The sequence below is a fragment of the Arvicanthis niloticus genome, chromosome 13 (genome assembly GCF_011762505.2).
Source record: "Arvicanthis niloticus isolate mArvNil1 chromosome 13, mArvNil1.pat.X, whole genome shotgun sequence".
NCBI lineage: Eukaryota > Metazoa > Chordata > Mammalia > Rodentia > Muridae > Arvicanthis > Arvicanthis niloticus.
The window spans coordinates 56641190-56666063 of NC_047670.1; the positions used below are offsets into that span (position 1 = coordinate 56641190).

The window sequence follows — 24874 nt, forward strand, 5'->3', positions numbered from 1 at the left end:
ATTGGTCCGCAGCTCGGGCGCGGTAGCCAATGAGCACACTCTCGGAGAGCAGCGAGGGCAATATGGCTTCCTGCACCTGGTGACGGTTGAGGAAATTGAATTTGGTATCATGGAGAAATCGCGGGGCACTGAGGTAAGAAGGGAAGGGCTCAGGGCAAGCGGGAAAGGGAACCTCGAACGCCTCACCCGGCGGACGCTCCGTTTTAGTGATGTCTTGGTCGTGGAGAGTTGCAAGATTGGTAAACTGAGGTACGGAGGTTAGTCCCGGCTGGAGGCCACAGGGGTTCCTTTTGGTCTGGGGACGAAGGAAGCAAGGCAGTGCCTCCCTAGCCAGGGGCAGGGAAATCGGGCTCTGAACTTTGTCAGGGTTTCATGGTTGTGAGCTTTAGGATTATGTGGCCTGTCCCTTCCACGCGGGCCCGACCCTTCCACGTAAAGGGAGATCAGAGTTGATTATTACTCCACGCCTGGAGCGTTCACGTGCCGGTCTCCCAGTAAACTCACAGCCATCTTCTTTAGGGAGGGCTTAAAACACCCTTCTGGATTTTGGATTGACATAGCTGGAAAGTGCAAAAGGTTGTCACCAAGTATGTCAGTTTCCAAAACCGCGATATGGTTTTTCCATGGTACAGCAGCCGGTGACTCACCGGCTCTTTCCAGTTCCAAGTGGTAATAATTGCTAACCGTTATTGAGTACTGTTCTAAGTGTTTTACGTTTATCATCCCTTCCCAAAATATTATTAAATAGTGGTACTGTCCTCATTTGGTGGAAACCGAGGCAATGCAGTTGACTTGTTGTGGATTATACAGCTAGGAAGCACTAGAGATCGTATTTGAACCTTGGCCCAAAGCCTCATTCTCTTTACCTTTGTCTTGCCCTCCCCCCTTTTCTACTACAAGCTAGGTACGTTTTTATGTAGTATCTCTACCTCACTTTCTGTGCCCCAACACCTGTCATAGATGAGAAAATTGAGTCCCACAGACCTTAAATGACTTGCCCGAGGATCAGTAGCTGATTTCAGTTAGAGCTAGACTCACAGCTGTGGTACATACCACCATACAATTAGTCTTCTCAAGTCGTCCACCCAAAGCCTTCTTGGGATAGCCTGGGTCTCATTTTTTTTTTTTTCAGCCTTTTTTTCTTTCCCCTATTTTCCTTTGAGGAAGAAAACAGATTTATTGACTACATTGCAAGGGATGGTGGGCTAGGCAGCTACAAGAGGGCCACTGCCAGCCCTAAATTTGTTTCTGAGTTGAAATCATTTGGATGTACATATACTGAAGAGGGAAGAATGAGTTTGAAATGCCTTCTAACCCAGTACAAAAACTTTTGAGGTGCTTAGGATATTTCCACATTATTATATAGATCTCTGATCCCTGGCATAATTTTTTGACTATGTGTGGCATGGAAGCAATATGTTTTCAATAGATGAGTACTTTGAAATTGGAATTTTGCTCTGTACCCAAGCTCCCAGTATGAGAGGTCTTGGTGCTGGGCGGAAGCGCAGACCAATCACAGCTTGCAGTTATAGCCATGCGCTCATGGAAGAATCAATCCGTTTCTTTTTCTTTTCTTTTTTTTTTTTTTTTTTTCCTGTTCTGATTTTGGTTTTGATTTTTGGGGAACTTGTTTTATAGACCAGGCTGGCCTCAAACTCATATAGATCCACCTGCCTCTGTTTCCTGAGTGCTGGTGTTAAAAGCATTTACTACCACACCTGCCTTTTTTTTTTTTTTTTTCTTTCTTTCTTTCTTTCTTTCTTTCTTTCTTTCTTTCTTTGCATTTACTACCACACCTGCCTTTTCTTTCTTTCTTTCTTTCTTTCTTTTTTTTTTTTTTTTAAAAGAGGATCTACTAGCCAGATGGTGGTGGCACATACTTTTAATCTCAACATTCAGGAGGCAGAGGCAGGCAGATTACTGCATTCAAGGCTAACATGGTCTGCAGAGCTGGTTCCAGGACAGTCAGGGCTACTGAAAGAAACCCTGTTTCAAAAAAGGAAGAAAAAAAGAGGGAAGGAAGGAAGGAAGAAAGAAAGTGAGAGAGAAGACAGAGAGTGAAAGAGAGAGGTGAGAGTGTTGGGGTCTACTGTGCAGTCCTAGCTGACCTGGAACTTGTTGTGTAGACCAGGCTGGCTTCAAGCTCAGGGTGCTACGTCTGCCAGAGTGCTAGGATTAATGGTGTGCACCACGATACCTAGCCTCCTAGATGTTTTAAATGAATGTTCAGCATGCATATGTTGAGTATATTGGTTTTTCATGACAGGATTTCTTTGTGTAGCCTTGGCTGTCCTAGACCAGGCTGGCCTCAAACTCATAGAAATCTGCCTGTCTCTGCCTCCCCACTGCTGGGATTAAAGGGGCTGCCGTTGCCAGCTCAGTTAAGAGCTCTCACTGCTCTTTCAGAGGACTAATGTTCACATCCCCAACTCATATTGAGTGGATTAGCCAGTTTGTAACTTCTTCCCAAGCCAAGCACATGTCGTTTTCCCACTAGAAGACGCCGCCTTCAGAGCCAATGGAAGAGGAGGAGGACGACGACTTAGAACTCTTCGGGGGCTACGACAGCTTCCGGAGTTACAACAGTAGTGCGGGCAGTGAGAGCAGCTCCTACTTGGAGGAATCAAGTGAAGCAGAAAATGAAGATCGGGAAGCAGGGGAGCTGCCCACCTCACCTCTTCATCTGTTCAGCTCTGCAAACAACCGCTCCTTGGATGGAAGTGGTTCTGAGCCAGGTGCTTTCACAGTGGCCTCGAAGATGGAGAGGAGGCAGGAGGCTGTGGAAGAATTAGGGATGTGGGTGGAGCCATCCAGATATCTAAGGGACTGTCCTTAAGGCTCATTTCCTCTCTGCAGTCTAGTTTTAAAGTCTTATTCTCCAAAACCTCTTGTGTGTGTTCAGCACTTGTTAAATTTCATTAGATTTGTGTGACTAGGCTGGTCAGTCCCTAAGTCTGGATGTGAAGACAGTGAGACTCAGTGGTGTGAGTACTTTTGAACAAAGGGACAAGAGAGCTTGTGGGCTCTCCCCACTGCAGGCTGGCAAGTGGGGGGTAGAGATGTACAGGATAAAGTGGTCTGCAGGGCAGAAGGCAGGCATGGAGGTGGGCAGAAGAGAGTGGTCATGAATCATCTGAAGCCAGTTTACTTCAAAGAGGTGGTACTTGGATGCTGCTAGACCCTATGTGAGTGTGGACAGTGTGTCCTTGAAAACAGGCAGGCTCCAAAAGTGTGTCCAAGAGAGGACAGCCCTTCCCGTCCTTTCACATTGGCACCCTTGGACCGTGGGGTCAGCTTTCCTTCTATTCATCCTGGCTTCCCCTCTTTTGTCTCCTTTTTCACTTTCTTTCTCCCTCTGTCTTCTTCTCCCTCTTCTCTTAGAGTCTGAGAGCACTAGCAGGAATCATTAGAGAGGCCCTGGCTGCGGATTAGGGTCCTCTGAGAGGCTGGGAAAGCCCTCAAGATGGCTGTCACTGGAGCCACAGTACTGTTTGCAGAAGGCTCCTCAGGTGACCTAGTGTGAGGTCAGACAGTGCAGCTTAGGCACTTGCCCCTGTGAGAACAAAGCTGCAGATATGAAGGGACTGTGGTACCTGTCCTCATCACACTCCCCTCTATAAAACTTGTTCATGTGGATTTCCAGTCCCTTAGCCCCAGCCCTGGATCCAGAGCCAGGGGAGGCGCATAGATGGAGTAGCACGCTGGTCCCAGCTGCTGGAGAGGCTGCTGGAGGATCAGTTGAGCCTGCAAGTTTGAGTCTCACATAGTGAGACTTGCTCTTGGACGAGAACTCCATACACTGTTCACCCCCTCCTCTCTGTCAGCCTCAGAGCCGAACACTCACATGGTTAATGCAGTGCTCTGGCATTTGAAGAGCCCATGGTTTTGTTTGACTTAAAGTAATTATGTCAGGGAGTCTCATGCCGAGTTCTCTTCCTAGCTGTCTGTGAGATGTGTGGTATCGTGGGCACAAGAGAAGCTTTCTTCTCAAAGACCAAGAGGTTCTGCAGTGTCTCATGTTCCAGGAGCTACTCCTCCAACTCCAAGAAAGCCAGTATCTTGGCTAGACTGCAGGTGAGAGAAGCCACTTTACACCCATCCTGGGGCCTTCATGCTGAGCTGGAGCCTTTATGTGACTGATGGCAAACGGCTTAGCCAGCTTAGGGGACTCATTCCTAGAGGTCATCGGAGGTGCATGAGACCCTGCCTTAAAAAGGGCCCCCTTATTTATTTATTTATTTATTTATTTATTTATATTTTATTCATTTTTATGTGTGTGAGTGTTTTGCCTATGCACTACTTGCTTACAGTGACTGAGAAGACCAAAAGAGGGTATCAGGTCCCTTATCAAGTTGGAGGCAGTTGTAAGCCACTATGTGGGGCCTAGGAACTGAGCCTGGATCCTCTGAAAGAGTAACCAGTGCTCTTAACCAGTGAGCCATCTTATTAGCCCCCTTACTTTATTTTTGAGACAAGGTTTCACTGTGTGACTCTGGCTGACCATACTGGTCTCAAACAAAGATCTGGCTACCTCTGCCTGCCTCCCATTGCTGGGATTAAAGGTATATCCTCCCACGCCCAGCAGTTCCTCTTTTAAAGGCCAAAGCTTTTGGTGTCTTTAAGGCAGTGTTTCTCAACTTTCCTAATGCTGTGACCCTTTAATACAGTTCCTTAGGCTGTGGTGGCCCCAACTGTAAAATTATCTTCATTTCTGCCTCATAACTGTAGTCTTACTACTGCTGTCAATCATAATGTAAGTATCTGACACAGGATATCTGATATGTGACCTCTTTGAAAGGGTCACATATTCAATCCGAAGGGGTCATGACCCATAGGTTGAGAACCAGTTCTTTGAGGTCAGACTTTATGCAGCTGTGCCTCCGCTTGGCTAGTGTGCTGTATGGACTCCTTTATCATTTATTATCTTGTGTAAGTGAGCTTTCCCTGAGACACCTGATGACAGGTCCTCAGAATGTTCTTTCCAGGACATTGACATGTACAAAATGTTGCCTCTGGGAGCATGGAGAGGACTAACTGCAGGGAAAGTGGAAAGTATTAGGGAGAGGGGCTGGGGAGGTCGGAGGCCTGAGTGACATGTGTCTGTCACCTGCAGCTCTGCTGACCCCATCCCTCTGGAACTGTCTCCTGAGTGTTCTCACTCATCATTCCTTTAAAGAAGAAACCCTAGCCCTGAGGTTAGGTAGCTGCACCAGGAGCTCACCCTCAGGAGTTTCAGTCAGACTCCTTACTTGGCATAGTGGCTCATGCCTGGAAGCCCAGCTCTCAGGAGGCTGAGCATAGTAGCTGCAAATTCCAGGCCACCGTATCTCAAAAAAAAAAAAAAAAAGAAAGCAAAATAGAAACAGATTCCGGTTCACAGCTAGCTAACAACCTGCACACTTCTATTTTTTTGCCCTCTAGGGAAAGCCACCCACCAAAAAAGCCAAAGTCCTGCACAAGGCAGCCTGGTCTGCCAAAATTGGAGCCTTCCTCCACGCCCAGGGAACAGGACAGCTGGCAGATGGGACACCCACAGGACAAGATGGTGAGACAGAATCCTGGGGTGGGACTCTAGGGTGGGGATGGCCTGCTGGGAAGTTGGGGATGCAGGTTTACTACAGTGAGCTGTCTCCACCTGATGGCTTGTGTGGAAATGGCCTCAGGCCTTCCTTTCCGTGGTCCCCAGTGGCTGCTTCCTCCACCACACAGAAACCAAGAGTTAGCTGCTTTACTTCTCTTTGCATCTGTCTTTGTGGTTTCTCTCTCCTTGGTGCAGAGCAAGTTCAGGGTGTGTGGATCAGGTGGAAAGGTCCCCTCAGTTTTCCAGGCATAGTGATGCTGGGCCCCACAGTGCAGGCTGAAACTGCACTGTGCAGCTAAGTGGGCAGTTGCGGCTGCTCCTGCCCATGTTGAGTAGGTGTGGCCAGCAACTGGATACAAGAGGATCAATTTAATCCTAGATCTGAATTTCCTTTTCTGTGGAGCAAAAAGGGAGAGAAGTTTCTCTCTGATGCTTCACAGTCCTGATGGCCATGAATGGCCAGGGACTTGTTTCTAGTGCCCCATGGGGCCTCCAGGTTCATGTTGTAACATGGTTGCTGTAGGTACCCTGCCTCAGCTCTTCCTTTGTGCTCTGCAGCTCTGGTCTTAGGGTTCGACTGGGGGAAGTTCCTGAAGGATCACAGTTACAAGGCTGCTCCTGTCAGCTGCTTTAAACACGTGAGTGTCCTGGCAAGAAGGGAGGGACTGCCAGGGGGACAGCACAGCTCCGGCTGCCTGCCTCATTGCTTCCCATGCACTTGAGTTGTGCTGCTCTAGGCTGTTCTAGGCTGGACAGCATCCTTGAGAACAGTGGCCAGAAATCGGCCTTCATCCTGTAGTCCTGGAGAGATCATTCAGCAGTTCAGGGCACTTGCTCTTCCAGTGGTCCTGAGTTCAATTCCTAGCACCCACATGGCAGCTCACAAGCATCTGTATTCCCATGGACACCTGTACCCTCTTCTGGGGTATAGACACAGATGCAGACACGTCACTAGTGTGTGTGCGTAATTATATACATACATAATTATATATAATGTATTATGTATATATATAACTGTATACATAGATATATAATGTATATACATATATAATATATGTCAGGTGTAGGGGCACACACCTTTAATCTCAGCATTTGGGCAGTACAGACAAGTAAATCTCTCAGCTACCTTGGTCTACAGAGTCGAGAGCTAATAGCTAACTATTTCAAAACAAAAAAAGAACAAAAATTAAAAAATAAGAGCGTCTTGTGCCTTACACAACTGCCCCTGGGTTTTGAAGGGCTGACATTATTTACACAGTAGAGTTTGGTTGTTCTGAGTTCAGGGGTGTTCTGATTTTCCATTCTTCATGTTTTGTTTCCCCTATTAAAATTGTTTTTGTTGTTGTTGGTGGGACATACGTTTATTCCTAATACTCAGAAGGCAGAGGCAGATGAATCTGTAAGTTCTAGGCCAACCTGGTCTACAGAGTGAGTTCCAGGACAGCCAGAGCTACACAGAGAAAACTTGTCTACAAAAACAAAAAAGTTGTTTTTTATTTGTGGGACTTTTGTTAGTATATTTTGTTCATTTTTTAATTTTTTTAGATTTATTTGTTTTCTATATGTTTTCCCTGTCGTGTGTGTGTGTGTGTGTGTGTGTGTGTATACACCACATCTGTGCCTGATACATGTAGAAGTCAAAACAGGACATCAGTGCTGGGCATTGGTGGTACACGCCTTTAATCCCAGCATTCTTGAGGCAGAGGCAGGCGGATCTCTGAGTATAAGGTCCACAGAGCAAATTCTAGGACAGCTGGGGCTACAGAGCTAAACCCTGTCTCTGGGGAGAAAAGGGAGAAAAGGAAAGTGCTTCACATTCTCTAGAAGTGGGGTACTGCGGCTGGTTGTCAGCCACCGTGTGGGTGTTGGAGACTGAACCCTGGTCCTCTGCAAGAGCAACAAGTGCTCTTAATCTCTCAGCCTCTTCAGCCATGTGTTTGGTTTTGAGGAGTTGGTTTTTGTTTCTTTAATTTTGGTTTTATGGCTTTTGGGTTTTCAAGGCAAGGCTTCTCTGTGTAGCCCTGGGTGTCCTGAAACTCACTAACTCACTCTGTAGAGGAAATTGGCCTACAACTCACAGAGATCTGCCTGCCTCTCTCTCCACCAGGCCTGGACTGGTGTTTGTTTTGTTGGTTGGTTTGTTTTTGTTTTTTGAGGCAGGGTTTCGTGTATCCCAGGCTGGCTTCTAACTTGCTGTATAGCTGAGGATAGCCTAGAACTTCTGGTCTTCCTGCTTCAACCTCCCAAGTATGTATCACCATGCCCAGCCTTCCACAAGTTAACCCTCAAGGCCCATCTTACTTTTTTGCTGGCACTAGGAATTGCATGCAATTTAACACCAAGCTGCACCCTCAGCCCTGTGTAAGGCCCTTTCTGATCCAAACACCCTTCAGTGGGGGACTCCCAGTTCTTCCTGAAGTGAAGGGTTGAGGCCATTTTGGATGCCTTGGAGAAACTTGAAGTCAAGAACTTAACAGTGCCCAGCAGTTGTACCTTGTGCTAGCCTAGAACAACATCTACAACAGGGCTTCTTTTGTCTCTATTTTTATTTTAAAATTTAAGTCAGGGTCTTACATTATAGCTCAGGCTGGCCTAGAACTCACTATGTATACCAGGCTGTCCTGAGAACAGTCTTCCTACCTCAGTCTCCCAAGTACTGGCACACAGATGTCAGACATCAAGTCCAGTTTCTTCTGCTTTTGAATCCCATTTCCTAACGCCTGACAGAAGGCCTCCCGAGGCTGTCTTTTGACCTCAGTAACCCATGCCTGGCCTTCCTGGATTGTCCTGCTTGCCCTGCGCTATGACAAGTTGGTCCTAGGTCCTACTATGCCTTTCTCTGAGCATGGCCACTCCATGCTTCCCCAGGTCTGTCCACCTAGGGATGTGGATTGTTACTGGTTTAGGTCAGGTCTGAGAGTGAAAGAAGATACTTTTCCCAAAGGAGTATCCAGTTCCCATTGGCGGCAAAGCAAGGACTAAGCATTGGGAAGGTAGCCAGAAGCCAGGGACTGGGTAGAGTGTGGCTGTGTTCTGCCAGCTCGGTGTGTGAGCCAGGTTGAATGATGTTAGGGAGGTAATGTCTGTGCTGAGATACTGTTGTACAACTGGCCAAATGACAGATATCCAGGTGCACCGCGGTGTCCACACTGATAGAGGCAGGAGCTGGTTCTGCAGTGATGAGAACCATGTCTGTCTCTGGCCCTCCACCCATGCCTCTGCCTGATACCCCCGCCCTTCCATGCTTCTAGACAGTGGACATGCTTGATAATCTCTCTGTTCCTAGTTTTCTGCACTGTGCATGATGTGAAGTGAGGGTCAGAGGACAGTGGAGCTCAGGCCGAGGGGCTGGCTCCTCTTAACCCATCAATGCTCTCACCACACAGGTGCCCCTCTATGACCAATGGGAAGACGTCATGAAGGGGATGAAGGTGGAAGTCCTCAACAGTGATGCTGTGCTCCCCAGCCGGGTGTACTGGATCGCCACTGTCATCCAGGCAGCTGGTGGGTGTTCCTGTCTGCCATGTGTCCTATCCAGTAGGTGAATAGTGTTACAGTGTGAAATGAGTTTCATAAATCAAAACCTTGCCCACTGGCTTTCTTTCCCCTTCTTGGGGATTCTCATTTATATGAGAGCACAGGACTAAAACTTGAAAGAAAGTTAGTTTTGTTATGCATTTTGTATGTTTAGTTGGTTGTTTTATTTTTGAGATAGAGATTTTTTTTTTTTATGTATATGACGAGTACAGTGTAGTTGTCTTCAGACACACCAGAAGAGGACATTGATCCCATTACAGATGGTTGTGAACCACCATGTGGTTGCTGGGAATTGAACTCGGGACCTTTGGAAGAGTAGTCAGTGCTCTTAACCACTGAGCCATCTCTCCAGCCCCGAGACAGGGTTTCTCTGTGTAGATGTGACTGCCTTGGAACTCACTCTGTAAACCAGACTGGCTTCAAACTCAGAGGTCTGACTGCCTCTGCCTTCTGAGTGCTGGGATTAAAGGCATGTGCTACTGCTGCCTCACTTTTTTTTTTTTTTTTTTGAAATAAGGTTTATTCTGGGGATGATGAAGGTATAGGAGAAATCACCAGCCCAGAATGCTTTCTAAGAGTGCAGCATGGATATTGTTTTGTTCTGTATGTCGGGGACCCCACCAGCCTGGAAGGAGTTTCTAGAATAGGAAGTAGGAAATCTGACTGGTTCTAGAGAGAGAAGAAAGCCTGACAACATGCCTTCCCCATGCCACCTCTCACAGGATAGGCACCCTTATCCTTCCTTCCAGGGTACCGGGTGCTGCTCCGATACGAAGGCTTTGAAAATGATGCCAGTCATGACTTCTGGTGCAACCTGGGGACCGTGGATGTCCACCCCATTGGGTGGTGTGCCATCAACAGCAAGATTCTGGTACCTCCACGGAGTAAGTTAATGAGAAAGCTCCCATGCTGGTTCCTGTAGGGCTCTGGGCAGAAGCCTTCCCTACCCTGTCTAGAAGTCCTGGACAGTTTGGATTTATAGAGCCTGTTTGTTGGTCTTGATCATTATATATATATATTTTTCCCCCCCTGAGGATCAAATAAGAAAAAGCTTCACAGTCTAGCATACAACAGCCTAACCTGAAAGGCAAAGCAAACACCAGACTCACTCTAAGAACTGACCATGCTACTTAGACCTTTTTATCCACCAACAGATACCATGGGTGCATTTAGGCCTCACTGGTGATTCCATGCACATGTCTAAGCTAGCTTACTGTTCCACATCTGATATTAAAGAGCCATAGTAAATGTCCTTCACATCACCTGAGCAGCATATACCCTCCCAGCCACAATCACCCACGCCGCCTCAACCGTTAGGCCAGCCTTCCCACTCTCAGTATGCATGATTATAGGCTACCTAGAGAACAGATCTATTACTTCAACAACTGCTACCCCCCGCCCCATTCTGATCTGAAAAAACACACTTAGAGAAGTCTCAAAACCACACAAACTGCATCACTACTATACAAATTTACTTTATGTGTATGTGTGTTCCTGAGGGAATGTCTGTTCACCATGTGTGTGCAAGAGCCTGAGAAGGTTGGAAGAGTTGTTGGATCCTCTGGAACTGGGGTTAGAGATGGTTGTGAGCCACCATGTGGTTGCTGGGAACGGAACCCATGTCCTCTGGCAGAGCAGCCAGTGCTTTCAGCTACTGAGTCATCTTTCTAGTTCCCAGAGGCTGGATTTATAAAATGATGTCATCACTGGCCTGAAGTTGCAGAACTTAATGGTTATGTCTGTGTAGCTGATCTCTGGGTTAATGAAGGTGCTATAAGTCTGTGTCACCAATTTCCTCCTGTGTCTCTCCAGCCATCCATGCCAAGTTTACTGACTGGAAGAGCTACCTCATGAAGCGGTTGGTGGGTTCTAGAACACTTCCTGCAGATTTTCATATCAAGGTCTGGCTGGGTTCCTAGCTCATTCTCCTCTCTTCCCCCCTTCTTCCCTCTCCCCTCCTTTCCCCTGCCCTCCCACTTCCATCTCCCAGTTTTTCCATCCTTCATATGATTCATTTCAGGCGTTTTTTTTTGTTGTTGTTGTTGTTGTGGTTCTTGGGGATGGGACCTAGGGATTTCCAAATACTAGCACTGTGAGTAATGCCCCTAATTTCTCATCATAATACTCTTCGGTGACCTCTTGGGCAGGCTTCAGCCCAGTGCTGCTTCAAGTGCTGGGCCACCTGCCTCCCTGCCAAGACCCTGGTCCACTATATCAATCATGTTGCTTTGTTGGTTTTTTGGATTTTAAAGTCTCCCAGACTCTTGCCCTTGCTTCTAGCTTTTTCAGTAGTATCTGAGGTTTCTATTGCTGTGATAAAACACTGTGACCACAAAGCAACCTTGAGGGGAAATGGTTAATTTTGCTTACACTTCCATATCGGAGTCTATCTATCATCCAAGGAAATCAGGGCAGGAGCTCAGGGAAGGAACCTAGGGGCCAGAACTGAAGTGGAGGCCGTGGAGGATAACTATGTACTGATTTGCTCCCTCACAGTTTGCTCAGTCTGATTGCTAGCTTATCTTTTTTTTGTTTCCCCAAGATAGTCTTTCTGTGCAGCCCTAACTGTACTGGAACTCACTCTGTAGACCAGGCTGGCCTCGAACTGTAGATCTGCCTGCCTCTGCTTCCTGAGTGCTGGGATTAAATCGCTGTGCCACACTGCACAGCTTCATCCTGCTTTCTTACAGCATCCAGGAACATCAGCTCGGGTGGCACTGCCCACAGTGGGCTGGACCCTCCCACATCATAGACTTCCCCACAGCCCAGTCTGCTGGGGTGGGGGTGGGGCATTTTCCCAATTGAGTTTCCCTCTTCTAAATGACTTTAGCTTGTATCCAGTTGACATAAAACAAACTGGGCAACACAGAGTAATCACTTAGATGTATTATGTGTTGGTAAGAGACAGCACTGTAGGCTGGCCATGGTGGCACATGCCTTTAACCCCAGCACTTGAGGGGCCAAGGCAAGTGGCAAGTGGATCTTATATTTAGTCTGTATTATGAGTCCAGGTCAGTTTAAGGATCTAAGTTCAATTCCTAGCACCACATCAAACAGCTCAAAAGTGACTCCAGCTCCAGGGGACCTACCACCCTCTTCCGGTCTCCACAGGTAACCCCACACACAGTGTAGACACACATGAATAAAAGTAAATTAAAATCAGAGCACCATGAGAATATAAGGAAAACACACACACATATACAAAAAATTTTCCTGCCTAAATTCTCCAACCTGGTGGGAGAAGTAAGTGTCATGCACACAAATAGTGATAATAGTGAAAAAAACAGCCCCGGAGCTGGAGAGATGGCTCAGGCTGCTCTGCCAGAGGTCCCGAGTGCAATTCCCTGCAATTGCATGGTGGCTCACAACCACCCATAATGAGATCTGGTATGCAGATCTTCTGGTATGCAGGTGTACATGCAGATATACAGTAAATAAATAAAACTTAAAAAAACAAACAAACCCAGCCCCCATCTGAACAGGGGCTATTCAATCATCTGCATGGACATAGCAGTTCAGCCAAAGAAAGTCACTTTGGCTGGACATGGTGGCACATGCCTTTAATTCCAGGACTTGAAATGTAGAAGCAGATGGATCTCTGTGTGTTTAAGACTGGTGTGGTCTACATAACAAGTTGTAAGCAAGCTGGGACTCTACAGTGACATCCTCTTTCATAAAACAGCCAAACGTTAGAAAGCTACTTTGCCCGACTGAGGCATGCATGTATACGTAGTAACTGTTTAGAAGAGAGAATCTGAGGCTTGCAGAACACTGTCTCCCACCTTGGTTCTTACTTCAGGGGGACCTCACTGGGCCATCTCCCTGATAGGTACCTGGGCCACCTTGAAGTCTCCTGCACGAGGTATTCCAGGCATCCTCATTAGGTTGTGCAGGCTTCCCAGCAGGACACATTCTCAGAGGAGCAGGTTTCTAACTGGTTTCCCAGAGACAGTGGCTTTTGGATTGTCTCTGCATGTGGAAGCTAACTCTGAAAGATGGGATGGAACTTGGGATGTCACAGACAAGGCCCTGGGTGTGGGTTGCCTGGGCTGCTAGAGAACTGGCCTCTCCCACGTCTGTGGTTCAGTGCACCTCACAGAAGCAGTCCTCTTTTTCCAAGGTGGAGATTGGTTTTCCTTTGAACTTACTGGGATCTTGTGTCTTTAGCTGTTTGTCTCCTCTGTTAGCTTTCCTTGTGCTTCATATTCAACCAAGCCAAGCTTTGTCTCCTGTTTCCCCCTTGTTGCAGAGTTGGCAGATTTAGTGATTGGGGCAGTTGCTTCTTGCTCAGCCAGCACTGTTACAGACAGATGATGGCAGGTGGTGTGGCCCACCAGCCTCTCTTCCTCACACTCACAAGAATATGGGTGTGTTCCATGTGGACCAGTCTGTAAGCCTGTGCTGATTGTTCCCTGCCTGTCCTGTTTTGCACTCTGGAGGGGCAATAAGTAGAACAGGACTACCCTGGTTGGAGCAAGAAGGTGACTAAAGAGAACAAGATGCTGGTTGGACAGTAGAGGGTTCCAGACAGGCTCACTGGGACGTCACTGCCTCAGAGAAGACTTGAAGTACTGGGCTTTGACAGGATGACCACAACTTAGGCGTTTCTGGTGGGAAGCACTGGGCTGTTACTTTGCCAGGCGCCTCTGAAAGCAAGGGTGGTAGGGCAGAACGGGGTAGGCTTGTAGAGAATGCCCCAGACATGGTCCTTTGACAACAGTATAATACAGTATGTGGGTTGTTGTCTCTTTTGTTTTTTGAGACAGTCTCGTACTTGTTATGTAGGTGAGGGGTACCCTTGAACTTTCACCTTTATTTACAGTGCGTGGGTAGAAATGTCAAGACAACCATGTGCCTCCCAGGTCTTGAGGCAGTAAAGTTCTTCTACCCATTAAATCATCTAGTAAGCCGAACCGTGAACTAACCCTCCTGCCTCTGGTTTTGAAGTGCCGAAATTACAGACAGGAACCATAAAACCCAATGCACTGTAATGTTTTAGGGGTTTTCTTTGAGACAGGATGTCTTTACTTAGTACTGTCTGTCCTAGAACTTAGTATGTAGCCCAAACTGGCCTTGAACTCACAGGGGCCTGCCTGTCCCTGCCTCCTGAGCTCTGGGACAACCAAAGGTGTGCACCACCATGCCCAGCCCACAGTAATGTTTTGTATCTGCATGCAGTCATTCATTCTCTTACAGAACAGACTGGATGTGCCTAGCTCTGAGCTGAGAATGGGCCTTCAAAGGAATGTGTTAGAGAAGAGCGGGGAGAGTGAGTGGCTTAAGCCTCACAAGCCCAGACCTGTGTCATGACAGGCTGAGACCTGTGTTACTCTCCTAGAAGAGCTGCTGTCACCTGTGGTTGGTGGCAGGAGGTAGTCTAGCCGTGAGCTTTGGAAAGGCAAGGTCTGTCTGGTTTAGTATCCTGGGTTAGCTCTTCTGTTACTGTGTTGTAACCTCTGAGATTGCCCCCTCCAGTGTGTTTAGAAACAGCCCTGCTTAGTCTCAGCATCAGCAGGCCAGAGCTGCTCTTGAGTGAACTGTGTCCTGATGCTAAAAAGCCCAACAGCCCACCCTAGATACAGACATCCTGGTTGTTGTCTTGCACTCTGTGGACTGCTGTTAAACTGTGCTTAGCCCGCGGAATCACATGTGCAAACTAGTTCACACACACACACACACACACACTCCCCCCACCCCCTTAGTCTAGGCTGGGTTTGAACTCCCTGTGATCCCAGGTAGGCCCTTATCTCTTGTGTGCTAGGATTACAGCTACAATGCCACTGGACAAAATCTTGCATGTGCCACGCACAGAGGGCCAGAAGGTAGAAGACAGCGACGGGCCAAGGATCAGCATAGAGCTTGTGAAAAGCCCAGGCTGGACCCCAGAACTAGGCCAAGGATCAGCATAGAGCTTGTGAAAAGCCCAGGCTGGACCCCAGAACTAGGCCAAGGATCAGCATAGAGCTTGTGAAAAGCCCAGGCTGGACCCCAGAACTAAGTCTGCTATACTTTTGTAGGTCATTTGAGTTTCTTGGTCTGAAGTAGATTCTGGGGTTTCCATCATCCTGACTAACTGAGAGCTTGTGAGACAAGGTACCCACTTAGAACTGCAGACTGCCTGCTGTACAATAGTAAGATGAGGGCTCTGGGACTCTGAGATTTCACCACCCTTTCCTGTCTTCTGTCTCTTAAAAAAAAAAAAAAAAAAAAAAAAAAAGATTTTATGTGTATAGGTGTTTTGGCTGCATGTATGTCTGTGTTGTATGCATGATGTCCCTTGAAGGCCAGAAGAGGGCGTTGGGTCCCCAGGAACTAGAGTTCTAGGAGGCTGTGAGCTGCCACATCAGCACTGGGAGTCAAGTCTGAGTTCTCAGGAAGGGAAATATATTTTAACTGCTGAGTCATCTCTACGGCCTCTCCTTTGCTGACCTCTTGTTTAGTTTGCTTTGGTTTTTCAAGACTGGGTTTTTCTTTGTAGCCCTGGCTGTCCTGGAACTCAATCTGTAGAGCAGGCTGGCCTCAGACTCAGATCCACCTGCCTCTGCCTCCCAAGTGCTGGGATTAAAGGCGTGCGCCAGTGCACTCAGGTTTTGCTGACAGCAGGAATGGAAGGCTGGATAACTGAAGCAGGCTGCCTTCTTGTGTCCTTGCAGATGGTGGAAAGCATGAAGTACCCTTTCCGGCAGGGCATGCGCTTAGAGGTTGTAGACAAGACCCAGGTGTCACGTACACGCATGGCTGTGGTGGACACAGTAATTGGGGGTCGCCTACGGCTCCTCTATGAGGATGGTGACAGTGATGATGACTTTTGGTGTCATATGTGGAGTCCCCTGATCCACCCAGTGGGTTGGTCTCGGCGTGTTGGCCACGGCATCAAGATGTCAGGTCAGTAGAGCCCCTGGCTGGTGTGACTCCAGACTCAGCTTCCTACTAAAGACCAATAGGACCTTTGCTGTACCTCACAGTAGTGCAGTGAAGTGGACTATCATTGCTACCCTGCAAATGACAATGTTGAGGATCAGAGAGGTCAGTGACTCAAGTCAGTCAGCTCAGTCTGAACAGCAAAATCAAGGTGTAATGCAGATGGTATTGTCACAGTGCCAGCACCAGAGAGCTAGGTCCCTTGTGCTGAAGAGTCCACACTACTGCTCCAGGGTCCTCTGTTTTCCCATTTAGGGAAGCGGTTGGGGGACAGCTGAGAGCAGAGGTAGCCTGTCTGACTACATAATTCTGGGAGAAGCACGTGACAACCAGTGGCTGCCTTCAACTCCCTTTTCTTCCCCTCTTCTCTGTCATCTTCCCTAGATAGACGATGTGACATGTCTCATCACCCTACCTTCCGGAAAATCTACTGTGATGCTGTTCCTTACCTCTTCAAGAAGGTGAGTCCGGTGCAGCCTGTGGGCACTTTTCCTTTTCGCCATAATCCTTCATTGGCTTCTCTCTGGGACTATCTCTTATCTGTTTTGTAAGAGATTGTTCCACCATCCACAACATACCGAGAACCTTTTAGATTGAGGCAAGGTCCCATTGTATCCCGATTTGGCTTGTCACAGCTTCCTAAGTTCTGGGAACCACCACACCCAATAGGATTGTCCTTTGCCCTCTATTGCCATCCCAGGCCTGCAGTATCTGAAGGATTATTCCTTTACCTTCTCCTGAGTCCCCAGTTGCTTCATTTCTTTAAGGTCCGAGCTGTCTACACGGAAGGTGGCTGGTTCGAGGAAGGAATGAAACTAGAGGCCATTGACCCTCTGAATCTGGGCAATATCTGTGTAGCAACCATCTGCAAGGTGAGCTAGGCTGCTCTTCCCGCCTCCAGCATGGCTTTCTGACGGTCTGATGGCTCAGAGCTTTGCTCCACCGGCAGCGTCTCGGGGCTCTGATACTCGCTGCTCATTTTGCCCCTTAACTTCTGTATAGTAGAGAGAGACTATTCCTGCTTTTTACTCAGAACCTTCCTGTTAGGGTTTAGACTCGATATCTTAAGCGTTGACCTGTGTCAGGTATAGGTATACTATTGCCCCTCATGTAGGCCTTTCTGTCACTAGCCTCTGCTTTGCATGCCCAGAGCCGCAGCCCAGCTTCCTGCTCCTGCCTGCCGTCACTGCTGCGGCCTAAGGACGCTGTCATTGTCCACCTAGCCTGCTCTGTGTCCAGCCACATGCTCTACATACTCAGAGCATACCCGGTGGCAGTAAGACAGGTGCTTCTTGACTGGCATGGGTTGGCCATCTGGTGGCGAGGGCACACTATCCCTCTAGTACCCATTCCTGAGTACTGGGTGCCCTCCAAACACCAAAAACTGGGGTATTTTGGCAGAAGGCAGAATTCAACCATCCATTGGATCCACGTCTCATGTCCAGTCATAGCCACCTTACTTGAAAGTTTGCAGTTAATGACACACACTATCCAGTCCTCTATACCCTCCCTAGGTGTCTTTGGTTTTGTTTTTAACTGCATTCATTTACTATGTGCATGTGCATGGAAGTCAGGACAGTTTTGTGGTAGTTGGTGTGTCTTTCCACTGTATGGGCTCCAGGGATCAAACATAGGTCATGCTGGATGGTTTTACCCTTTGTGCTATCTTGCTGGCCCCTCCTAGGTGCTCTTGGATGGTTACCTGATGATCTGTGTGGATGGGGGTCCCTCCACAGATGGCTCAGATTGGTTCTGCTACCATGCCTCCTCCCATGCCATCTTCCCAGCCACCTTCTGCCAAAAGAATGACATAGAGCTCACACCCCCAAAAGGTAAGGCCTTGCAGGGTGAGGCCACAGCTCAGATCCCTGATGGATCTCAGCTGCAGGGTCCCCGCAGTGTGCTGCTCTGCCCTTAACCCCCCCTCTTACTTTGTGACTCTCCCTCTCTCTTCATCCCTCTCCCATCCAGGGTATGAGACACAGCATTTTGACTGGGAGACCTACTTAGAGAAGACCAAGTCAAAAGCAGCTCCAGCACGACTCTTTAACATGGTGAGGAGGCTCCAGTGCTGGAGTCAGGGAGTCTGTAGCAGCCGGGGCCAGTTTCAACCTCCTTCTTTAAGTTCTCACTGCTGGCTGGGCAGTGGTGGTGCATGCCTTTAATCCCAGCACTTGGGAGGCAGAGGCAGGCGATTTCTGAGTTCGAGGCTAGCCTGGTCTACAGAGTGAGTTCCAGGACAGCCAGGGCTACAGAGAGAAACCCTGTCTCAAAAAAAAAAAAAACAAAACAAAAAAAAAAACAAAAAAAAAAGTCCTCACTGCTGGGACAGTAAAGTAGCTTCTAGAAACCTCTGTAATGCCTGCTGGGCCAGTGAGGACTAGTCCCTTCTCCATAGAGGGGTTGGCACTTGAGAGTTGAATGGGATTACTGTCTGAAGGAACCTCTTCCAATGGCTCTTCTCTCTATTCTGCTCCGCCAGCAGCTCCTTGCCTACCTGGACGAGCCTGCTAAGGCTAGCACTGACCAGCTGGGCAACTGCTTTCTTCTCCCATCAGGACTGCCCCAACCATGGCTTCAAGGTGGGCATGAAGCTGGAGGCTGTGGACTTGATGGAGCCCCGGCTCATCTGTGTGGCCACTGTGAAGCGGGTGGTGCACCGACTCGTCAGCATCCACTTCGACGGCTGGGACAACGAGTATGATCAGTGGGTGGACTGCGAATCCCCGGACATCTACCCTGTCGGCTGGTGTGAGCTCACCGGCTATCAGCTCCAGCCACCGGTGTCCGCAGGTGGGACGGGGTTGCCCAGCTCAAACAGCTCTTGAATATTCTTCTCCAGGCTTTTCCCTTCCTGTCAACCACTCCTCCACATGCCCAGCATTTCCTGGTCTGAGACTGAGAAGGCTTCAGTTTACACTGAGCAGTGTGTGTGCCCTGCCTCTCACCCTGCTCCTGAACCTATGTCCCTCTCCCCGTCCCTGCAGAGTGCCTTTCTTCATCTTGCCCACTCTGTCCTATGCCTGGGCCCTTGTGCACCCAGACCCTCAAACAGCCCTGGTGACAAGGGATAGATGGGATAGCTGCTCTCCTACCCCTCCGCCATCCTGTTCTCAGTGTCTGGCTTCTCTCATTGAGGGCCAGTACCCTCATATGGAGGTGCGCTATGACCTTCCAGAACTCTCTTCTCATCTCTTGTTCTTTCAAACATTAGAACCAAACACAACTCAGAAAGGCAAAGACGCCACAAAGAAGAAGAAGAAACAGTTTGGGAAGAAAAGTAAGTGAAGCACCAAAGCAGCGAGCACGGCTTCTGGGCACTACCCAGACATTGCCTCATGCTCCTTTTCTGTTTCCTGGAACTTGCCCCATGGGGACGCTGTGCATTAGGGGATCCAGAACACAAACAGGAATGTAGTGTGTGCTGAGGAAACCGCTGATGACGTTTGAGGAAAAGAGAGAAGGGGGTCACAGCCTTTCCTTGCTGTTGCTTGTCCAAAGCAACCTGTAGATGCTGGGTTCTGAGGAAAAGGCAGAGAGAAGGATCCCTCCTCCTCCAACACTCTTTTCTGGAACAGCTGGTTATGGGGTTGCAAGAGGACAGGACAGGAGGGCAGGTAACAATGTCATTCTCAGCTGTATACTGTGAAAGGTGAGCCACAGCACGGCCATCAGGCAGAGAAGAGGTTCTGCAGTGAGGCAGAGCCACAGCAGGGACTAGGTGTCCCTGGGTAGGAGTGGTATTTGAATTAAGTCTGTGCTGTTCAAAGTGGCGACGTGAACATGCCATGGTCTATTTAAGAAATCAAACATCACCAGGCAGTGGTGCACACGCCTTTAATCACAGCACTCAGGATAGAGGAAGGTGTGTCTCTGTAAGTTCGAGGCCAGCCTGGTCTACCAAGCAAGTTCCAGGACTGCCAAGGCTACACAGAGAATTCCTGTCTTGAAGGAAAGAAGCAAGCAAGCAAGCTAGCTAGCTAGCTAGCATCCATAACTGCTTTGACCCAGGCACCTGGCCAGTAAAGGGTATTGAAAATTGGAGTCCAGGTCCACTGTATCCAGCTCCACACTGCCTGCTAGCACTAATGCTGGGTTTGTTTTATTTTCATTCATAGGGAAAAGAATCCCATCAGCCAAGACCCGGCCCCTCAGACAGGGCTCCAAGAAACCCTTACTGGAGGACAACCTTGAGGCGTTGGCGGTCTCGGAACCAGTTCCTGATGACAGTAAGAGCCGACGGACTGGGTTGAGTCAGGGACAGTCTGCTTCGTTCTCTGATTAGTCTCTTTGCTTCTCTATCTGGACACAAAAGAACAGAGTCAAGCCTGAAGGGGATTTTCCAGGCACCAAACAGTTTTCAAACCATTGGACTGGATAAATCTCCTAAACACCCCGTGTAGTTCTGAACTGAGAAGTCTCTGTCTCTCCAGCCGTGTGTCTTGGCTTTCCCTTCCTCTCCTGCCTCTAAATACCCCATAGTGGGATATCAGGTGTCAAATGTCTGGCTTAGTCTTACTGGCCAGGATGTGCTGGGGTCTTCTTCACTCTTATTGCGGTATACTTGGGGGGTCGTGTACCACAGCACATGTAGCATCAGCGATAATTTCAGGAGTTGATTCTCTCCCACCACAGGGTCTCCCACAGGCTGTCAGCTTGGCTGCAAATGCTATTAGCTCACCAGCTGTGCCTGCAGCTTTGCGGCTTCTCTTATCACTGCCCCTGGGAGGGTGAGGAGGAAGTTGGAAGTGGTCACCCAGGCTCCCTGCTACCTCTAGAACTCTCTCTGAAAGAAGCTAGCTTCCTTAGCAGCCTCTCATCCCACCCTGAGACCGGCACACCTTCACACACTCATTCTCAGCTCTCTGCCTCCCTCCCTCTTCACAGTTATCGCTGTGTGCGTGAAGGAGGAGCACCAGGACATCTCCTCGCCTGACAGGTCACCCAGTCCACAGCTGCCTCTCCCCATTGAGAGCATCAAGCAGGAGAGAGACAACTGAGACTTCCCTGGCATCAGCCTGGACCCTAACTGAAGCCAAGCCTGGTCATGGAGCAGAGAGGGAGCCCAGCTTTACTGCTATGTAGTGAATGGACAGCCTAGTCTTCCAGGCCCACCTCCGCCCTCTGGCCAGGCCTGTTGGCTGCTCAGCTTGAGTCCTAAGGCAGCACACTACTGCACCCTCAGCACACTGGAGAACTAGACTGACTGCCATGTGTCTACCTAGGCGAGTGATGGAAGTCAGGGAATGTAGCAGCTGTGGGTGGGCAGCCCAAGCTGATGCTGGGTGAGAACGGAGTCACCTCTGCTTAAAATAAATTGAGGGTCTTGTACCTTCTTGGGGCACCCTGTACCACCTGATGTCCCAGGGCCCCCACTGTGGCAGGGAATTGACCAAGGTAGTGGGTTTGAGTGATTTGGATTTGGACCTTGATCTCTCAGGGATGGCAAGAACACTGACTCCATTTCTTAGAGGGAACAGTTGGGAAGATGTGCACAGGATCTGTGCCCCTAAGGGAGACGTGGGCCAGGTTACTTGCTGTCAGGTACAAGATCAGACAGTAGTTTGGCCCATGCAGTCTGGGTGTCCTGCCTGAGACCATCCTTCTCTAGATCTGAGCTTGGGTTGGACCTATCCTTTCCACTCCCCTGCCTGGGTCAGCCCAGCCGTTGTTCAGCTCACTGTCTTCACAGTGTTTGACTTTGGTTTTTCCCACTAAGATACATTTTTGTTTTGTTTTTGAAACAGGGTCTATGTAGTGCTTGCTGTTCCAGAGCTTGATATGTAGCCCATGCAGACTTTAAACTGTTAGGGATTCACCTTCCTCTGCCTCCCGAGTGCTAGGATTAAAACTGTGTGCCTAGTCTCCAGCTAGACACTTTGAAACTGGCGGCCTAGCCCTCCAGTATCATCCTGGAAGCAGTGGGGGCTCCTGCAGTGCCCTGGGTTTGACTGGGTTATGGACAGAGCAGTGAAGCCAGTGGCTCTGTTGTGCCATCTCTGGGCCTACTCTGGTCAAGTCTCGTCTGCCATGTGCTAGACTTTGCTCAGGACCAGGCCTGGTTCATCCCTAAGGGGACATGTGAATGACCAGTCATCACAGACTGGGCAGGTTCTGAGAGAAGTTGGTCTTGACCTATCTGCTAAAGATAGCCCACCCTGTGCAGAATCTAGGCCATGAAAGAGGCCTTTGTCTGCCTGCTTTCCTCAAAGGGAGGAAGATGAAAGTCTACAGTAAAAGGCAGGTTCAGTTCCCAGCACCCACTCACAGCTGCCTGTATCTTGAGCTCCAGGGGAGCCTGTGCCTGTGGTTTCTGTGGATACAAATGTGTATATCCTTAAACATAATTATAAATAAAATCTGTGAAGAAAACAGTGAGATGCTATCAGATGAGTGGACCTCGGCCCCTAGGAGCAGATATTAGGAGGTAGGTGGCCAAGTGTGCCTTTAGATAGATGCATGAGATCCCATCTTCTTGTGCATGAGATCCCCTGACCAGAGGGCAGAATGTTTTCCCTTCATTCCAGGCCTGGCCTTCCGACTCCCCATTGTTTCACAGATGAGCAAAGGGAGGCCATGGGGCTCATGTGGTAAACCTCAGAGCTGGGACTCACTAGGGCTTAGGCTACCTGACTCCAGATTCTTGTTCTGTTAGAACAACAGAAACAGGCTCTCATAGAGCCCAAGCCAACCTCAACTTCTGATCTCCCATTTCCTGAATGCTGGGGCTACAGATGTGTGCAACCTCTACGAGACAAGTTCCTTGTGAAAGTCAAACCCGCAGAGTATATTCTGACATGCCACTTGAGTGTCAGGTGTGAAGACAGTTACCACACAAAGAGAAAAACAAAGACCACCCTCTGTCTCCATAACAACCATAGCTGTATTGTCATTGGTGGTTCTTGGAGCTCACCTGTCCCTAGTTCCAACCCTGGCACAAAGTTGGAGTAATAGTGTTGGTGAAATTAAGAAAGGCACATAACGCCGGGCGGTGGTTGGCGCACGCCTTTAATCCCAGCACTTGGGAGGCAGAGGCAGGTGGATTTCTGAGTTCGAGGCCAGCCTAGTCTACAGAGAGTTCCAGGACAGCCAGGGCTACACAGAGAAACCCTGTCTCGAAAAACCAAAAAAAAAAAGGGCACATAACTGATATTGATGTTAAAGGGTCAGATTTGTGGTCTCACTAGCTCAGGCTGGCCTTGAACTCACCTTGCCGCAGCTCAGCTTGTCCTTGGATGGGAAGTAAAGGTCTTAAAGTCTTAGCACTTGAGTTGCTGCTAGCATCATTCTAAAATGCCTTCCACACACCCCACCTCCTCCATTGGAAGCTTGCAGTGACCGTTAGACCAAATCTCTTTGCTTCTCAACCTTCTGCCGACCCAGTCTCAGCAAACCTTCCATGCTAGAAGCTAGGCTACACATTGAGATAATTTATTTTTGTAGATTTATATGAGTACTCTTACTGTCTTCAGACACACCAGAAGAGGGTATCAGATCCCATTACAGACAGTTGTGAGCCACCATATGGTTACTGGGAATTGAACTCAGGGCCTCTGGAAGAGAAGTCAGTGCTCTTAACTGATGAGCCATCTCTCCAGCCGGCTAATTCATTTTGGATCTCGGCTTTATTCACAGATGTGAAAAAGGAAGGCTGAGGATATAAATTGGTTGCTTAAATGCACAGGATAAGTGACAGCAATGGGATTGAACCTGGGTTGATCTGCAAAGTTACCGCTATTGCTGGGACACTCCTTAATATACCTTTCATGGACCACACCAAGCTTGATGGGCTTCATGCAGAATGCAGGAACACAGCAGGTGTGGCCTGGCCGTCCTCCAGGCACTGGTGCTAGGGAACATCCCTGGAGTGCCATCCTCTGTCAGCCCCACGGGGCATATGGATAATGACCCAGGCTTGGGACTGTGAGCTCTGAAGAGCCTGGCTCCAGCCAGCATGCACTTGGAAGGGGTATGGTGAGTGTGGGCTAGCAGGACAGTTTAACGGGTCAACTAAAGTAGGCAGTTGGCACAAAGCTGAGGGCCTGAGCTTGATCCCTGGAACCCTCATAGGAGATGGAGAAAATGACTCCCTTGGGTTGTCCTTAGACCTTCTCTCACACACCATGACACATGCACCTGCACACATACAAATAAACATAAAAAGTATGTTTAAATAGGAAGATTGAGGGGGCTAGAGAGGTGGCACAGTGATTAAGAGCACTTGCTGCTCTTCCAAAGGATCCAGGTTCAGATCCCAGCATACACATGGTAGTTCATAGCTGTCTGTAATTCCAGTTCCAGGGGATTTGAAGCCGTCCCAGACATAAATGGAGGCAGAACACCAAAGTAAATAAAATTTTTTAAAAAGGGAGGTGGTGGCTTCAAGAAGAGAGAGGGGACCTCTTAGGCTGTTTGTGGAGATATTCTCATGTAGCCCAAGGTGACCTTGAGTTAATCCTGCCTCCCAAGTACAAGGGTTACAATGGTTTCTCAACATCTCTGTTTCATTCATTTCTAGTGCTGGCACTGGGTTCTTCACTGTAACTGTTGACTAGAGCAAGCCTGGAGGAAGGATGATGCCACTGAGTGTCAGTTATATAATTCAAGAAGGGTTTCTCTGTGTAGCCCTGGCTGTCCTGGAACTCACTCTGTAGACCAGGCCGGCCTTGAACTCAGAAATCCACCTGCCTCTGCCTCCCAAGTGCTGGGATTAAAGGCATGCGCCACCACTGCCCGGCTGGAACTCACTCTGTAGACCAGGCTGGCCTTGAACTCTGCCTGCCTCTGCTCTGAGGGCTAGGATTAAAGGCATTTGCCACTGCCAACTGGCCCAAA

General features: G+C 48.7%; 2 protein-coding genes across 7 annotated transcripts in view; one reads left to right on the forward strand and one right to left on the reverse strand.

Annotated features, from left to right (window-relative positions):
- Positions 1 to 22413, forward strand: L3mbtl2 (L3MBTL histone methyl-lysine binding protein 2). Of its 6 annotated transcripts, none has more exons than XM_034516601.2 (17): positions 1 to 133; positions 2498 to 2735; positions 3941 to 4074; positions 5422 to 5545; positions 6140 to 6219; positions 8968 to 9118; positions 9868 to 10002; positions 10931 to 11019; positions 15772 to 16003; positions 16424 to 16500; positions 16807 to 16911; positions 17724 to 17871; positions 18011 to 18093; positions 18598 to 18832; positions 19254 to 19319; positions 20158 to 20268; positions 20927 to 22413. In XM_034516601.2, the coding sequence occupies exons 1-17, from the start codon at positions 110 to 112 to the stop codon at positions 21037 to 21039; spliced, it is 2145 nt and encodes a 714-aa protein (XP_034372492.1). In that variant the 5' UTR covers positions 1 to 109; the 3' UTR covers positions 21040 to 22413. The 6 variants fall into 6 exon arrangements, with proteins under 6 accessions (XP_034372492.1, XP_034372495.1, XP_034372494.1 ...); XM_034516604.2 differs by having other exon boundaries at positions 8968 to 9085; positions 20979 to 22413; XM_034516603.2 differs by having other exon boundaries at positions 2 to 133; positions 8968 to 9085.
- The window catches only part of Chadl (chondroadherin like), a 12499-nt gene continuing 7486 nt past the window's right edge, over positions 19862 to 24874 (reverse strand). Inside the window, exon 6 of the mRNA XM_034516597.2 lies at positions 19862 to 20341. The gene's annotated coding sequence lies outside the window, so the exon portion shown is untranslated. The remainder of the gene's footprint in view (positions 20342 to 24874) is intronic.

Coding starts and splice junctions, on each gene's coding strand:
- L3mbtl2 (XM_034516601.2), top strand. CDS start 110: ATGGAGAAATCGCGGGGCACTGAG. Junction 4,075..5,421: donor GTATCTTGGCTAGACTGCAG/GTGAGAGAAGCC, acceptor TTTGCCCTCTAG/GGAAAGCCACCCACCAAAAA. Junction 11,020..15,771: donor CTGCAGATTTTCATATCAAG/GTCTGGCTGGGT, acceptor GTGTCCTTGCAG/ATGGTGGAAAGCATGAAGTA.